This window comes from Loxodonta africana, chromosome 19 (assembly GCF_030014295.1).
Source record: "Loxodonta africana isolate mLoxAfr1 chromosome 19, mLoxAfr1.hap2, whole genome shotgun sequence".
Taxonomy (NCBI): domain Eukaryota; kingdom Metazoa; phylum Chordata; class Mammalia; order Proboscidea; family Elephantidae; genus Loxodonta; species Loxodonta africana.
In genome coordinates, this window is record NC_087360.1 from 17,355,318 (window position 1) to 17,372,494 (window position 17,177).

Sequence of the window (17,177 nt, forward strand, 5' to 3'; positions counted from 1 at the left end):
GCTGGAACCTGTATAAAGCAGAAACCTGTCAGAGAAGGAAAACTAAAACATTTTCCACAAAAACGAGGGATAGAAAAGTGGTAAGACTGCATCAAAGGTGGAAAATCTGTGAGACCTGGAAAAACGAGGTGGTCCCCTTGAGTTCCAGCTCTTACAGGTTTCACTTTATATCAAGGATTTGACACAGGACATACCACACACTAAGTGCATTAAGCTATTTTTTTTTTTTTTTTACCATTAGAGAGGAAACCCTGGTGGCATAGTGGTTAAGTGCTACTATTAGGGAGCCCTGGTGGTACAGTGGTTAAGACCTTGGCTGCTAACCAAAAGGTCAGCAGTTCAAATCCACCAGCTGCTCCTTGGAAACCCTCTGGGGCAGTTTTACTCTGTCCTGTAGGGTCGCTATGACTCGGAATCGACCCGATGGCAATGGTTTTGTTTTGTTTGGTTTTTTTTTTTTTTGGTGGGGGGGGGACTTATTAGGGAGATTGCTTCGTATTCTCACCCACAAGCATTTTTTCCGTTATTTCTCCACACGGCTCCTTCCTGTCCAGGCTGTTGATACCCGAAGCATCTAGTCCCTCATATCCCTGAGTCATCATCATTAAGATGCCGAGTTTCCCAAGTCATCCCTCGTCCTGTCTCTAGGGCTCCCTCTCCTGCCTGCTTAGCTGTCCCGGGGACGCAGACCTAAATTCCGCAACCGTGAGCCACCAGAGTGGGAGGAATGCCCCCAGCCCCCTTGGCCCAGATTTCACCCAAGACGTGACGACAAGGCTGAGCCCCGTGCCCAACCCAGCAGTGTCAGGGAGGCTGTGGGCGGGGCGGTACCCCCGAGGTGACAACGAGGGTGGGGCGGGGCTACAGCCTGAGGTGACAGCGTGGGGCGGAGCCATAGCCCAAGGTGAGAACGAGGCTGAAGGCGGAGCCGCGCCCCGAGGTGGGAGCAAGGCGGGGGGCGTGGCCGCGCCTCAGGCGCCGACGGGACCGTCAGGGCTGCGCCTCCCGCCTCCACAGGAGGCGCGCGCAGCTGGCCCCGGGCGTGAGGCAGCGCAGGGGTTAAGGCTGCCGGCGCCACCTGGGCGCCGCTGAGGAGACCCGGGAGCCGGCGAATCCCGCGCGGGCGCGGCGACAGGTGCCCGCGCGCGTCAGGCGCCGGCGAAGGGCGGGGAGAGGGGCGCGGCCGGAAGCCCGGGGCGGGTGCGGCCGGCCAGGGGAGCCGGCGAGCGGGGGCCGGCAGGAAGGAGTTCGCGGGCTGCGCGGCGCGCGATGTGGTGCTGCCGCCTCGGCCCCTGCAGCAGCCGCCGCCGCTGCCGCCGCTGCTGCTGCTGCTGGGGCTGTCGCCGAGCCGAGGGACATGGAGCGCGGCTGCAGAGGGCGGCCGCCGGCAGCAGCGAGCGTCGCAGCGACAGCGGAGCGCAGCCCGCCCCGTGAGGCGCTGCCCGGCCGGCGGCGGCAGCAACAGCAGCAGCAACAGGGCGGCTAAAACCCCGGCGGCGGCGGCGCTCCTCCTCACACCTCGCCTCTCGCTTCGCGGCCCCTCAGCCTTCCCTTCTTCGCCTCGGCCTTCCCTACCCACACCCTTCGCCTCTTCTCCCCCAGCGGCCGCGCCGCGGAGCCGGGGGCGGGGAGGGGCGCGTGCCGCCGGGCGGGGGAGGGGCGGCCGGCCGGCGCGCGCCGCGCCCAGGGCTCGCGGGGACCGGGGAGCGCGTGCCGCGGCGCGAGGCGAGGCGCCGGGCGCGGGGCGGCGCGGCGGCCCCTCCCCCTGCAGCCTGGCGCGCGCCGGCCGGGCTGCACCGCTGCGGGCTCCGCGCGCGCGGGCCATGTCCGCCTTCTGCCTGGGCTTGGCCGGCCGCGCTTCAGCACCCGCCGAGCCGGACAGCGCCTGCTGCATGGAGCTGCCCGCCGCGGCCGGGGACGCACTCGGGAGTCCCGCCGCCGCCGCCGCCGCCGCCCTCGTCTTCCCCGGGGGCCCCGGGGAGCTGGAACTGGCCTTAGAGGAGGAGCTGGCGCTGCTGGCGGCCGGGGAGCGGCCGTGCGACCCCGGGGAGCATCCTCAGGCCGAGCCCGGGCCTCTGGCCGAGAGGGCCGGGCCGCAGTCGCCGCCCGCTCAGGATCCCGAGCTGCTGTCGGTGATCCGGCAGAAAGAGAAGGATCTGGTGTTGGCAGCCCGGCTGGGCAAGGCGCTGCTCGAGAGGAACCAGGACATGAGCCGGCAGTACGAGCAGATGCATAAGGAGCTGACCGACAAGTTGGAGGTGAAGACCCCCGCCCGGGATGGGTGGGAGGCAGGGGAGCCCAGGCACTCACCCGGCCATGGACAGCCTTTCCTTATCCACCCTACCTCGCAGAAAACCGCTTGGAGAGGGAATCGGGTGGGGGACCTCGGATTGTCAGACCAGGGCCTCCATTGAACCCACCCGACTTTCCCACCCTGCTCATAGCCAGTGAGACCATGCACAGCTCCCACCGCTGTGGGCCGTTCTATATATGTACTGTACACAGTTCTAAAATAGAGCTTACAGTATGACTAATTTATACAGCACCGAGATGATGTCTGCACACAGAACAGGAGAAAGTCGGGGAGCATTTAAAATATGCTCCAGGCTTTCCCAGAAGTAATCTCTAATCAGGGTGTTAGCCTAAAGCTTTCCAGTTTGGGCTTTAAAGCCTCCAGATGCCCTTGTCTTAACTTCCTGGCAGCTCAGAGTTGTGGGAAACAAGTGCCCCTCAAGGAGCTTTATATAGCCTTCAAATACTCAGGGATTAGGAAATGGGGTTCCATTGCAGAAATCAGGCGAGCCTGCATGCCAGGGCTCAACATGTGACTGCTGGGAGTGGATTTAACTTGGACCTCAGTATTTATGTGTATTTAATCATGCTTTCTGTGTTCTGGGTCTCATGCCAGCAGTTGGATGGTCAAATGCAACATGTGAGAACCACATTAGTGTAACTACTGTTATCAATACCGCTTATAGTATCTGTAATATTTCTGCTCATTCTGAGCTATGCCTGTTTGTTTTCTTGCCCTTAACTAAAAAAGGGCCCTGAATGTGGTACAGACTGCCAGCATTTCTAAAAATTAGTTTTGCAAAAAACCAGGGGCGGGGCGGGGGGGGGTGGCGATTTATGGCAGTGGAGACAAGCTTATCCTTTTCTGCCTGTGGATTTACCATTGTTACCCAGTTTGGTTGTGACCAGTTCTTTTCATTCTTAGTTACAAGAGGACAGTAGTAATCTTGTATAAAAGGTCTGAAGTTGATCCTAGTCTGGCTCAGTATCACTGCTACTGGTTCAACAGTCAGCACGTAGATTCAGAAACTTCTCTATAATAACATTTAAGTGTCTGCAGTCCCACAATATATCCAAAGTAAATCGGGGCGGGGTGGGGGAGGAAACCAGTGAGTACCCTGTAGCTCAGTTGGCCTGTTAACTAGGTCTGCCAGTTGATGAACTCCTGTGATACGTCTCTGAAAAGTGGTCTGTGAAACCTGTGGGTAGACTGCCAAAAAGCAACCTGATGAATTGAATTGTTTAATTTTCACTTGAAGTAGAGATCTAGAAATAAAAGGGTGTGTGTGTGTTTTTTTTTAAGAGATTCAGTTACACGACTGCATAAAGAAGTACTCCTGCAGAGATTTATACTTGTGATTTCAAATTCTTTCAGTGAGAGACTTGATTGAAGAGACAGCCAACTTGAAAGGAACATCGTATCAGTCGGTTTGATTAGTGATAGATTTCATAGCAATCCTGAGTGTGCAATTACACACATCCTGGGTTCCATGTGGAACCTTTATACATTTCTTCAACAAAGGGGAAAGATTTCAAAAATTCTGCTGTAACAAGAAATGTTCTCCTGTAAAAGAATATATTACCTTTGACTTAATTATTGACTTGGTAGACATTAAGAAAATAGCTTAAAACTCTTGAACTATTTATTTTTTTTTAAACTTCACTGTTCTGTGGGTCAGCATCCAAACTCTAGTGTTAAAAAAAATTTTTTTTCACAGCCAAATATCAATCATTGTTGAAATGAGCCATGGGTGCGTGAGGGTTCAGTTATACTCTTCCCTCTAGGGTATGTTTGAAAATTATCATGAGTTTTTAAAAATACACTTTTTAAGATATAAAGATATTGCCATTGGTTGCTTATGAATTCTTTTAGTGTTAATATGAGAGTGACAAACCTGATTAACATGGGAGTGCTTCATTTGATACCTGTAATTGAGTTTTGCTAACAGTATATTTCTTGAGCAGCCTGGATTTTAGAATGTCTCCATAGACAAAGCTTCTAAAGTTTAACACTGCCACTACCTTTTCAATTAAATTGAACATTTTCGAGTAGGGAATCAGCCCTTACTTTCAGAAGTATTTATAATCTCCCACACTGTCAGACAGTGGACTCAAACACATTTTTCACAGGTCAGTTCAAAAGGTAAATTCAGGAGTGGACTCAGAGAACAGTGGGGTTTGACTATTAAATAGTGAGAGTGTTTTTATTTTAGTTTTATCTGCTCCCTCGCTTGGTTTTGAAATTACCATTTTTTTTAACTTCAAACCAAACAAGCATTTTCAAGATCTTCTCTACCTATTTATCAGTTAATACTGAACACCTCTCCAGCTCTTCCTGTCGAATCCAAGATTTTCTGTTTTGTCATTTAAAACGTAAAGTTCTTGACCCTGTGCCAAAAACCCATTGCTGTCGAGTCGATTCTGACTCATAGCGACCCAGTAGGACAGAGTAGAACTACTCCATAGGGTTTCCAGGGAGCGGCTGGTGGATTCGAACTGATGATCTTTTGCTTAGCAGCCGTAACTGTTAACTATTACGCCACCATACTATTCCCATTAAAGGCATACTCTCTCTCTTAAAAGACTTTAATGTTCAAAGGGTTGAATTAGAAGTTTTTTAGCTATACATCTCTCAAGGTTAAAATGAAGATTCTATTTCATTTTAAAGCTGTAAGTTTTGGGCTATTTTTTTCACCCTGGAATTGGCTATATTTTATGATTCATTTACTAAACAGATTTGCATATGCTTAAAGTTCTAAAGGCACTTTTTAAATTTATTTCATCTGTATCTACAATTAGCCCTTTTGCTTTTAAAACTTAGGTTCAGCCAGGTCATTTGTTTTTAAACTAAAATAGTAACTTATATTTATACAGTTTTTTTCTTTAGGGGTTAAATATTTCCTTTTCTTTTCTTTTCTTTTTTTTTAATAATTTTTATTGTGCTTTAAGTGAAAGTTTACAAATCCAGTCAGTCTCTCACATAAAAACTTATATACACCTTGCTACATATTCCCAATTACTATCCCCCTAATGAGACAGCCGCTGTCTCCCTCCACTCTCTTTTCGTGTTTTTTTTGTTTGTTTCTTTTTAATGTACAGCATTCCCATTTTTTTCCATTGCTGCTGAGTGAATTATCTCTTACTGCAGAGATGGTCTCTTTTTTAAAAAATACTACTGTATTTTTGGTGGAAGTGTACACAGCAGAGTTAATCTCTTTCCTCTTACATTTTTTTCCCCCTTTCCTAGGCCAGTTCTCATAATTCTAATCCCTTTTTTTAAAGAGGGCAAAAAGTTAAGATGAAAATGATTACCTAGTGGGAGTCACTGGTAGATTTAGGGAAGCGAACCCAAGGCCTTGATCTGTATTCACTGCTTGGTCGACTTAAACAACAGCACTTTTTCTTTGTATTTTTCGGTTACCATGTTGCTTTTTTTGGTCCTTTGTAGAAGTGCGTTTCTGTAAATACCTATTTTATTGTGGGCTAATGATGTTAATTTTTTTGGAGTTTTTAATAGACTTTTTTTTTTTTTTTACAACAGTTTTAGATTTACAGAAAAATTGAAAAAAGAGTATGGGGAGTTCCCAGATACCCCGGACTCAGTTTTTGCTATTATGCCTCATTTGCCACAATGAGTGAATGAGCCAATATTGCTGCATTATTATGAACTAAAACTGAAAAACCAAACCAGTTTCCACTAAGTCAGCTCCAGCTCGTGGCGGACCCCATGCGTGTCAGAGTAGAACTGTGCTCCGTAGGCAGGGTTTTCAGTGGCAGATATTTTCAGCAGCGGATCGCCAGGAGTTCCTACCAGGGCACCAGTGTATGAACTTAAATCTCCAACCCTTTGGTTAACAGCCGAGCACTTAACCATGTGTGCCACCCAGGAACTCCGTTACTAACTAAAGTCCTTCAGATTTCCTTAGCTTTTACCTGTCTTTTTCTGTTCCGGGATCCCATGCACAGTACCACATTACACTTAGTTTTCGTATCTCGTAGGCTCCCCTTGACCATGACAGTTTCTCAGACATTGCTTGTTTTTGATGACCTGGATGGTTTTGATGTTAGCATTTAAAATACCATAGAACCCTGAGAAACAAGGGAAAGCATAGACAGAGCCTGGCCTCCATACTTCTGACATAGTGCCTGGAGTTTGTTTGTTTATAAGAATATCTTGATTTTTTTTTTTTTTTTTTCAAACGGCTGGGAAACGTGAAATAGGAAGTTTGCCTCATGCCCGTAGAACTGGAAGGACAGAATAGACTGACCAGCACCACCTGTCCTCAACCCTGTCCTCCTCCCTCCAAGTGCAGCGGATGGTCTTAGTTGCCTGACTGGGCTGTCCACCAACAGCTGTTTGCTGAATATTTTGAAGTCTCTCTGTTCTTTTAGAACACAAGCCTAATTTATCTGGCCTCTCGGTAACACAGTGATTGCTGAGCTCTTGCTGTTGCCTTCTGCTCAGTCTTTTTTTTGTTTGTTTTGGGAAAACTCAATAAAACCAAAGGATCACAATTTTAGGATTGCAGCTAGCATTTGTTTCTGCATTCCATCTTTCTGAAGTTTCTGCAATCCCTAGAACATTCTCATTTTGGGAAGTTTAGCAGTATGAAGGAAGCACAGAGCAGGGAATTCTCACGCTGATGAGTGGAAGTCCCTCCCTTGCATACCTTTCCCATGTGCTCCAAACAGGCTGAAAAGACTATAACTATAAAGTAATGTGCTTTTCAAACAGATACAGTAAATAAAGTGGCTGTATCCAGATGAGTTATGCCTTTGAAAGTGGTCTACTTGGGAGGCTCTGTGTTCATTTCAGCAAATACTGCCTTTGCTAGTGTGCTCAGAATTTTCATTGTGGATCACCTTTTTAATCTTCTGGCACATTCTTTTGATTACTCTTCGTCATGGTAAATTTTCATCTTTTGGGGTGCATTTGTCTTTAAGAAACATTGACAAGCTATTCAGGGCAACCAAAAACCAAAAAAAAACCCACTGCCATCGAGTAGATTCCAAATCAGAGCTAACCCAAAGGGTTTGCAAGGCTGTAAATCTTAATAGAAGCAGACTGCCACATCTTTCTCCAGCAAAGCCACTAGTAGTTTTGAACTGCTGACCTTTTGGTTAGCAGCCGAGTGCTTGAACCACAGTGCCACCAGAGCTCCTTTTTCAGAGAAGAGTCAGAGGAATAAGATGGCAGGATGAAAACGGATAATCTCATTTTTTAAACAAACCTCAGATGTGAAGTAATGGGACTGATTTTGTTGCCTGACTATAAACTGGACCTTAAGAATTTCCAAAGAAGCATTCCAAAAAATGTTTTGAAAGATGGAAACTTTGATAGATTAAGAGTGTAGATTTATTTCCAAGGTGAAGAGATGATTGAGTACTCTGAGGGAGAAAATTTGTATGTTCATTTCAGCTGGTTGAAACAACCTCAGTGCTTATTATCAACCTTGGGTGTGCATCAGAATTTCCTGTAGACTAAAAAAAAAAAAAAAATAGATGACCAGGCCTCATGCCTTCTTAACTGAATCATGGTCTAAGGAATTGCGGTCTCCCAATATAAAGTTGATTATGACTCATAGTGACCCTGTAGGACGGAGTAGAACTGCCACACATAGTTTCCAAGAAGCACCTGGTGGATTCGAACTGCCCACCCTTTGGCTAGCACTTAACCACTATGCCACAGGGTTTCCAATTGGGATCAGGTGGGTGTTATTTTCAAACAATTACACCAGAACTTTTCTGAGGGCACCAAAGATTGAGGATTGTTAGGTTAGCTTACACTTCATATACTCTTTGAGATACAGACTTGGCTTTTACACATTCTTTGCTTTTTTAAGGAGAACATACTTGCCTCTGAAAAGAGGCCACCATATTTATCTCACTGAAAAAAATGATGGTATTGCTTTAATCCAAAGGAATCCCTTTCTATTAAACTGCTACTTCAAACCATCTGTACTTTTCCTGGATCTCATTTGTCACACACAACTAAATAGTGATCAGTCTTCGCCTCTAGAATGAAAGCTCCATGAAGACAAGGACCCCTTCTATTTTGTTCATGACTGTGTCCCCAGGACAGTACCTGGCCCACAGTAGCCACTCAAGAATAAATGAATGGATCAGAAATAAATCTGCAAGGCTTAATGGGCCTGAACCTGAGCTTACCTTAATGATTTTGAAATACAGCGCTCTATATAGCAACTTGTACCTGGTGGTACAGTGGTTAAGAGCTCGGCTGCTAACCAAAAGGTTGGCAGTTAGACTCTTCCAGCTGCTGCTTGGAAACCCTAGTTCTACTCTGACCTATGGGGTCGCTGTGAGTTGAAATCGGCTCTCCAGCAGGGGGTTTTTTGTTTGTTTTTATAGACAGCAACAAGTATTTATTGAGTTATGACTTAGAACACTAAACAGAGTCAAGGAACTTAGTTACAAAGCTCAGCTCTGCCATTTACTAGTATTGACCTTGAACGCTTAACCTCTTTTTCATCCTCTGTTGCCTCGTTTGTAAGAAGAGATGATTAAAGGATTTCTGAAGTTCTTTGCAGCTCTGAAAATTCTTCGGTTCTCAGTGCCTGGTGTTATGCCAGGCATAAAAGATGGTTCCGAAAGAAGCCTTCTTAAAATAATAATGAGTATTTTGGTTATGGGACTCGTTTTAGCTGTTTAAATATACAGTTCTTCCACTGATCAGATGACTTGCTAAATTTCCGGGGAATGCCTGAGTCTAGAACGGCATGCCCAAGGACGGCAGTAAACATAATACCATAAAGTGTTTTCAACAGAGGTGGTGTTCAGTTTGTGAAACAAATTCTTTCCCTCATCTGGATGAAGGGAATATTTTTATAGCTGCAAATTGGGCAACATACATTTGTCCTATGTGGCAGATTGTTTTGTTTGCCGACTGAGGGAAAGAAAAGTTAGGACTGTATGAAAAGAGAAAAGAAAGGCTGTGGAATTTTTAACGGTTTTAAAATTTTTCATCCAGCACTTAGAACAAGAGAAACACGAACTAAGAAGACGATTTGAGAACCGGGAAGGGGAATGGGAAGGGCGAGTGTCCGAGCTGGAGAGTGATGTGAAACAGCTTCAGGACGAGTTGGAGAGGCAGCAAGTTCACCTGCGGGAAGCAGATCGAGAAAAGACGCGGGCGGTCCAAGAACTGTCCGAACAGAACCAGAGGTTACTGGATCAACTCAGCAGGGTGAGTCCTGAGTTAAAAAAGAGGATTCGTGGCGTAAAATTCTCCAAGTTAAAACAGAGCTTATGTGAAATGCCAGGCGTGTGGATGGCAGCAGCAGTTCTGATTCTTGTTGCCTTTGGGTTTGTTGTCAGCGAGTTAAGTATCTTCCACCGAGAACTTCAGCAGTGCTGAACTAGAAGTCAGGAGCCAAGGCCAATCCTTGTCGTTAACCGGATATGAGACTTTGACAAATCACTCAGTTTGGGAGTTTTCTCATTTGTAAAATGAAGGGGTTGTGCTTCATGATTTCTAACGTTCCTTAAGCTCTGGAAGTCCGTGATTCCTTTACCTAGAGCAAGCCTGTCGCTGGGAAAGTTACCTTAATACATTCAGTTCTTATATTAAAAGCTGCCATCTTTAAACTGAAAAGTGTAGGGAAAATTTCTAGAGCAGATAACTTTCGTTGATGTTGCCATTTGTGAGCATACATTCTTTCATGTCATTTAAATGCGATAGGAGGTGTGTGTCTCTATATTTATTTATTTCCATATTAAGTAAAAATTCTTAATTGTGCTGTATAGGGTGGTATCCTGGAAGTATTAATTAACCAAGGTCAAGGATATAAAATCATTGCAAAGAAGGGGGTTGAAAGCTGAATAGGTGGAAATCTAATCTAAACACAGAACATACCTTTTTAACAAATGCAGGAATGTTGTTAGTGCCCTGATCTCTAAATCAACCTACTGTTGGAAGTTAAGAGCTGAGTTTACTGTTGTACCTCAGCCCTTCCTATGTGTTAAAAATAGAACTGCTAACTCTTTAGTTAACAGAGAAAAAGAACTTCTGCTCTGATATCTAACAGCTAATGTTCTTGTGAAAGTACTGCCTCGTCCACATGGTTAGGGTTTAGGTTTTCGGGAAAGTTTAGCTAGAGCAGCTTATGGTTAAAGTCCTGGCTCTTCCAATCATTTGATGGTGACATAGTACAAAGTTGTTTAACTAGTTTGTGCCAGAGATGTTTCCTTTGGGTACTCTGAGACTGAGGAAAACCTGCATGCCTCACAAGTAAGTGTGAAGTAAATGTTGACTCTAGGAGAAGGGAGATGAGGAGGGGGAGAGGAAATGATGCCAAATATCTTGGAAGTTTCAGGGAGATACCAGAACATACATGAAAGGTGAGAATTCAGGTAGAAGGCAGAGCTAAAGATCTTGCCCGAGAGTTTCCCATCTAGGGAATCAAATCACCGTACCCTGTTTGGTTGGGAAACAAAAGTTGGACAGTTTTTCAAGAAGTCATTTCAGTTAACATCATTTCTGACTCCATTCTAAAACCTTTTTAAGCAACCGGGAAGGGAATGTCTATCCTTGGAAGATTTCATAGGTTTTTGAGTCTTTTTATTTATTATTCATGAAAGGTTATACTAACCAGCTAGACTTGGCTAGATTGATTCACTTGTACAAAAACATTTAGTAAATAACTCTGGTAAAGAGTTCTTTTTATGGAAACTTAAGGAATGAATATAACAAACTAGAACAAGTAGAGGAAAAATTAAGATTTCTTGGAGACAAAGTCCATGATAGAGCCCTGATGGTGCAGTGGTTGGAGCTGGGCTGCTAACCAAAAAGTCGGCAGTTTGAATCCACCAGCTGCTGCTTGGAAATCTTATGGGACAGTTCTGTTCTGTCTAATAGGGTCACTATAAGTCGAAAATGACTGGAAGGCAGAGGGTTTGGTTTTTGGTTTAAGTCTACGATACAAAATAATGTGAGCAGAACAGACTTAACCCTGCTTTCTGATCTGGTGAAAGGTGCATGGCCAAGGGAGATGAAGGGAGAACGCAAATACTAACTGACATAGCAAAAGAGCACGGGGCTTGGAATTTGAATCCATGTTGAATCTTGACTATGCTTCTCATTCACTGGGTGACTTTGTCTGTGCCTCACTTTCCGTATCTTTACAATGGAAGTAAAATTTGTACCTCACACAAGTACTGTTGAAATGAAATGAGATAATATGTTTAGTTCAGAAGTATGTGAAGGTAAAGATTTGTTTCAGTGTTGATGGTTGTTTTATTAAAGCAATATCTTTATAGTTGATGTGCCTTTGCCTGATTCCTGATAAGCTGCTCCCAAAAGAATGTAGGAGGATAACATCTCCCCAAGATCTAGATTCTTGTTATGCTCGCTGACCTTGAATATGGGCCTTTGATGTGTTTCATGGCCTTTTTCCCTTTCTCTTGTTAAACAGGGCAAGCCCCTGGGGTTTCTATCAGCAGCCAGTTTAGGTTACATTTTATTATCGTTTTATTAACTTAGTGTTAAGGAACTAGAGGAGTTGAGTACTTTGAGGTGAATTAAGATTGTCCTAGGACAAGACTGCAACCACCAGAGGTAGTAGAAGGCCATGCTTTTCATACAATGTATATAATGTGTTGTGTGTGTTTTAGTAAGACTTTATTATTTTAAGTGAAAGTTTACACAGCAAATTAAGTTCCTCTTTAACACTGTTTATACACATTGTTCCGTGACATTGGTTACAATTTTTGTGTGTCAGCATTCTCATTATTTCCATTTTGTTTGTTCTGTTTCCATTCATCTAGCTTCCTTTCCCATTCTTGCCTTCTCATCTTTGGTTTTGGGTAACTGTTGGCCGTTTGTTCTCATAGAGTTAATTGTTTAAGGGAACACATTACTCACAGGTGAGATTGTTTATTTTATAAGCCAATTTATTATTTGGCTGAAAGGTGACCTGCAGAAATAGCTTCAATTCCAAGTTCAAAGGGTATCTTAGGGCAATAGTCTCACAAGTTTCTCTAGTCTCTATCTGTCCAGTAGGTCTAGCCTTATTTTAGGAATTTGAGCTTTGTTCTACATTTTTTCCCCATTCTACCCAGGACCTTCTATTGTGTCCCTGGTCAGAGCGGTCAGTAGTGGTAGCTACAATGTGTTTTTAGAAGCATGACCTGTATAATATCTAAAATGCAGTACAATGTTTCTGTGATGTTTTTGTCCAGAGTATTTTTACATGTAGTATTTTCTTTGACTGCTATCGTCTCCAAGCTTCTTCCTTTTATAATAACAGTTTTATTGGTATATAATTCACATTTCATGAAACTCAGTCTTTTAAAGTATACAATGCAGTGGTTTTTAGTATAGTCACAGAGTTGCGCAACTGTCACCACTCCCTAATTTGGGGCATTTCTTCCCCCCAAAAATAAACTCTATACACACTAGCAGTCACTCCCCGTTTCCCTTGCCCCCTAGCACCTGGCAACTACTACTCTACTTTCAGTCTCTATGGATTTGACTATTCTGGGCATTCCACATAAATGGAATCATCAATATGTGGTATTTTATGTCTGGCTTCTTTCACTTATCAACCTTCATCCATGTTGTAGCATATATCAATACTTTGCTGCTTCTTATGGCTGAAGAATAGTCCATTGTATAGATATGCCACATTTTGTTTATCCATTCATCAGCTGATTAACATTTATGTTCTTTCCACTTTCTGGCTACTGTGAATAATGCTGCTGTGAACACTGATGTACAAGTTTTTGTGTGGTCGAGGCTCTTTCAGCACTAAAATAGGATGCTATGAGCATATATAGCCCGTGAGCTTTCAGACCCTCAGTGTGATGAAGGTAGGGATAGGTATTGCTCTTATTTTACAGCTGGGAAAACAAGAGGGACAAAGATAGGAGACTTGATTAAGCATCTTCCAATTTAAGGCCGATACGAGTTTCTGTGCCTCAACTTTAAATTTCTAAGGCAGCAATTAAATTCACAGGTTCTGGAGCCAGACAGCCCTGAGATCAAACACCAGCTCTGCCTTTTGCTAGCTGGGCAAACATGGGGAAGTTATTTTTTCCCTTTTAAGCCTCTGTTTCCACCTCTGTGTAATGGAAACAATTATTACTATTCCCTGATAGTACTGAGGAATAAATGTAGTAATACATGTGAAATGCTTAACCATAATGTCTAGCATACAGTAAGTGCTTAATAAATGGTAGCCACCATAATTATCATTTCATCATCATTTGTATATAATTTTTGCATCTGGTCGAGCATTGATCCTCTAATTTGGTAAGAGAAGAATCTGAAGTGTCCCTGTTGTTAGGTGCTGTCGAGTCAATTTCAACTCATAGCCACCCCACGTGAGCACCTAGCAAATAAAAAATTATTTTATTCCAGAAAGTCATTTGAGCTTTGCATCTTAATCCATAGATGATCAGACCGCTTTAACATATATGGGAAAATGTTCTGTTTTGTAGTTAAATCTCTATTCACAAATCTTTGTGTAAAATTGACCCTTGTAGGAGCTGGATCAGGTTGTACCTAGTATCCCCTGGAACACTGCTGTATATACCCTGGGGATACTTTCTCCCAGTTTATCTGTTCATTTGCACAAGATCCCCTCTAAGTTCCCTCCTATCTCCTAAGATTCTGTGAATTTCATTTTTGTGAGACTCAGGCTGACGTATTCGGAGAAAGTGTAATTCACTTTCTAAATTAGAAAGTAACACCAGGATGGTATTGACAGTGGGATTTAATAGAACTTGTTAGACACCTATCATCCTAAGTATGTCAAAAGTGGAAAGAACACAATGGTGCTTGCTTTGGGAAAGAGGAGAAGGCCATGCTTGGTGCCTGAGGTGAATATCTCCATATGTAAAGCATGAAATGGAGAATTTAGAGGAATCCTGGTACGTAATGCAGTGCTTTTCACTGGCATTGCTGAAGAAACCTCCAGAGTCGCGAGCTAATTTTCTCCCCAGCAGCAGCAGCAAAGGTATCAGAGTTCTGCCCAACATTAAAGAGTCCTGAAGTGATTTTTTACTGGTTTAACCTGCCACAGCTGTATAGCACAGTTTAGGTACTTGGGAAAATCATTTCTGCCAGCTCGTACAGCATCAAGCCAGAGGAGTGATCTGAACAGCGTGGAAACACTCTTGCTCATAATAATATCGACAATCACAAGCTTCCTATTTAGCCTTTCCGGTATTGAAAAGCAGTTGAAGTAAGAGATTATTTCCAAAATGCATTTCAGTAGTGTTAGAAACACCAAATAAAAAGTAAAAGAAGGCATTTTCACAGTTTGTACTAATAAAATACCGTTCACAGATTCTTGCAAACACTGGGGCCAGATTTGAGCACCTGGTGACCAAAGAATGGTAAAAACAATTGATTGCTTCTAGGAAATAAGATTTCAAAATTATTCAGGAGCTCCTTCCCCAAAATATGTAGCTTTAGGGTTTGTAGAAGCTGCCTAGGAAATTAGCCTACATTTCTTCCCTATAGTTTTATGTATGCTGTATCAGTCCCACCTTTTCCTCCCCCTCACCCCCTGGCTCCGTGATGAGGAATTGATGGAATACCAATTGAGATGTTCTGACAAATGGATGCGGCGCTGGAAGTGCTCACTAGTCTATGTCTAGAAATTTCAGAAGACAGCTTCCTGGCCAGCCAACCGAAAGAGACCCATATTTGTGCCCATTCCAAAGAAAGGTGATCCAAAAGAATGCAGAAATTATCAAACAGCATCACTGGTGTCACACTCAAGTAAAATTTTGCTTTAAAATTCATCCAAAAGCAGTTACAGCAGTACATCAACAGGGAACTGCCAGAAGTTCACTCCTCTTCAGAAGAGGACACAGAACAAGGAATACCATTGCTGATGTCAGATGGATCTTGGCTGAAGGCAGAGAATACCAGAAAGATGTTTACTTGTGTTTTATTGACTATGCAAAGGCATTCAACTGTGTGGATCATAACAAATTATGAATAACATCACAAAGAATGGAAATTCCAGAACACTTAATTGTGTTCATGAGGACATAGACATAGACCAAGGGGCAGTAGTTCAAACAGAACAAAGGGATACTGCATGGTTTAAATTCAGGAAGGGTATGCGTCAGGATTGTATCCTTTTGCCATACTTATTCAGTCCATATGCTGAGCAGATAATCCAAGAAGCTGGACTATATGAAGAAGAATGGGGCAACAGGATTGGAGGAAGACTTGTTAACCTGCATTATGCAGATGACACAACTTTGTTGAAAGTGAGGAGGACTTGAAGCACTTACTGATGAAGATCAAAGACTACAGCCTTCAGTATGGATTGTACCTCAACAAAGAAAGCAAAAATCCTCACAGATGGACCAATAAGCGCTATCATGATAAATGGAGAAAATATTGAAGTTGTCAAGGACTTCAGTTTATTTGGATCCACAATCAACACCTATGAATGCAGCAGTCAGGAAATCAGACGATATATTACATTGTGCAAATCTGCTGCTAAAAACCTCTTTCAAAGTGTTGAAAAGCGAGGATATCACTTTGAGGACTAAGATGCACTTGACCCAAGACATGGTATTTTCAGTCACCTCATATGCATACGAAAGCTAGACGGTGAATAAGGAAGACCAAAGAAAAATTGATGTCTTTGAGTTATGCTGTTGGCAAAGAGTATTTAATATACCACGGACTGCCAGAAGAACAAACAAATCTGTCTTGAAAGACATACAGCCAGAATACTCCTCAGAAGCAAAGATGGCAAGACTTTGTCTCACTTTGGACATGTTATCAGGAGGCACCAGTCCCTGGAGAAGGACATCATGCTTGGAAAAGTAAAGGGTCAGTGAAAAAGAGGAAGACCCTCAACAAGATGGATTTACACAGTGGCTGCAACAGTGGGCTCAAGCATAGCAATGATTGTGAGGATGGCGCAGGCCGGGCAGTGTTTTGTTCTGTTGTACATAGGGTTGCTATGAGTTGGAACCGACTCGATGACACCTAACAACAACACAGGGTTTGTAGGAACTGACTAGAAATTTTCCTAGATTTCTTCCCTATTTTACGTATGCTATATCAATATCAATCAATAGATAGGGTTGCTATAAGTCAAAATTGACTCGACACCAACGGGTTTTTTTGGTTTTGATTCCACATTTTCTACCCCCTTCTGGTCTTTCCAGAAGTTGTCACTCAAGAATTTACTCATTCAGAGTGCCTGAAGACCAGAATGCCCACATCCCATTCCCTTGGTACCCCCATCTCCCCACCCCCACACTCTCAGCCCATAAAGGAGTCACTCTTCTGAGGAGTGCCTGTGAGGTGAGATCTGTAGGAGGAATTTGATGCAAACAGGGTGCTTAGTTTCCTGCCTGTTTGGAGCTGTATTCCTTAGTCAGCCTCTCATGTCTTATCCACACACAAAGAATACAGTGTATACATACTAGCTGAAGCTAATTTTCCCTGAAAAGGCTAATTTTCCTCTGAAAAGTAAACAGACTCCTTTTCTTCAAACAGCTCATTTCGAATTAGCAGCTGAATCTGCATCATACGTTTCCTGAAGCACATTTCTCCTGATGGTGTTTTTCCCAGGTTCCTTTCTCAGGATTAGAGACTTGAAGGCAGTGGCCCTAAGTTTCACAGTTTCTCTGTCTATTGGTGATGGACAGCCATCCTTGTTTCTGGGACACATTACTGTGAACAACAGCTGCTCACCCAAAGTCGTTTTAATTGCTGAATAGGCTTTTATGCTTTTATTGGGGGGCGGGGGGAAGGTAGGCTCTATTATTTTTCTTCTTAAAAGTACTCTTTATCTACACGTGTGTTATTATTTAGGGGGGAAAAAAAGGCCTAGCAATTTTTAGTCAGCCTATTCTTGAAAGACATCATAAAAACAAGATTGTTTTCC

The 17,177-nt window shown here is 43.5% G+C and overlaps 1 protein-coding gene across 3 annotated transcripts in view; it reads left to right on the plus strand.

Moving 5' to 3' along the window:
• Nucleotides 1-1,823: 1,823 nt before the first annotated feature.
• BICDL1 (BICD family like cargo adaptor 1) overlaps nucleotides 1,824-17,177 on the plus strand; it is an 81,950-nt gene continuing 66,596 nt past the window's right edge. For all 3 annotated transcript variants that reach the window (XR_010318588.1, XM_064272273.1, XM_003419263.4), the window contains exons 1-2: nucleotides 1,824-2,258; nucleotides 9,281-9,496. Coding sequence is in view for 2 of the 3 variants with exons in the window: in XM_064272273.1 (XP_064128343.1) it covers nucleotides 1,824-2,258; nucleotides 9,281-9,496 (651 nt within the window). In the remaining variant the exon portion in view is untranslated. The remainder of the gene's footprint in view (nucleotides 2,259-9,280; nucleotides 9,497-17,177) is intronic.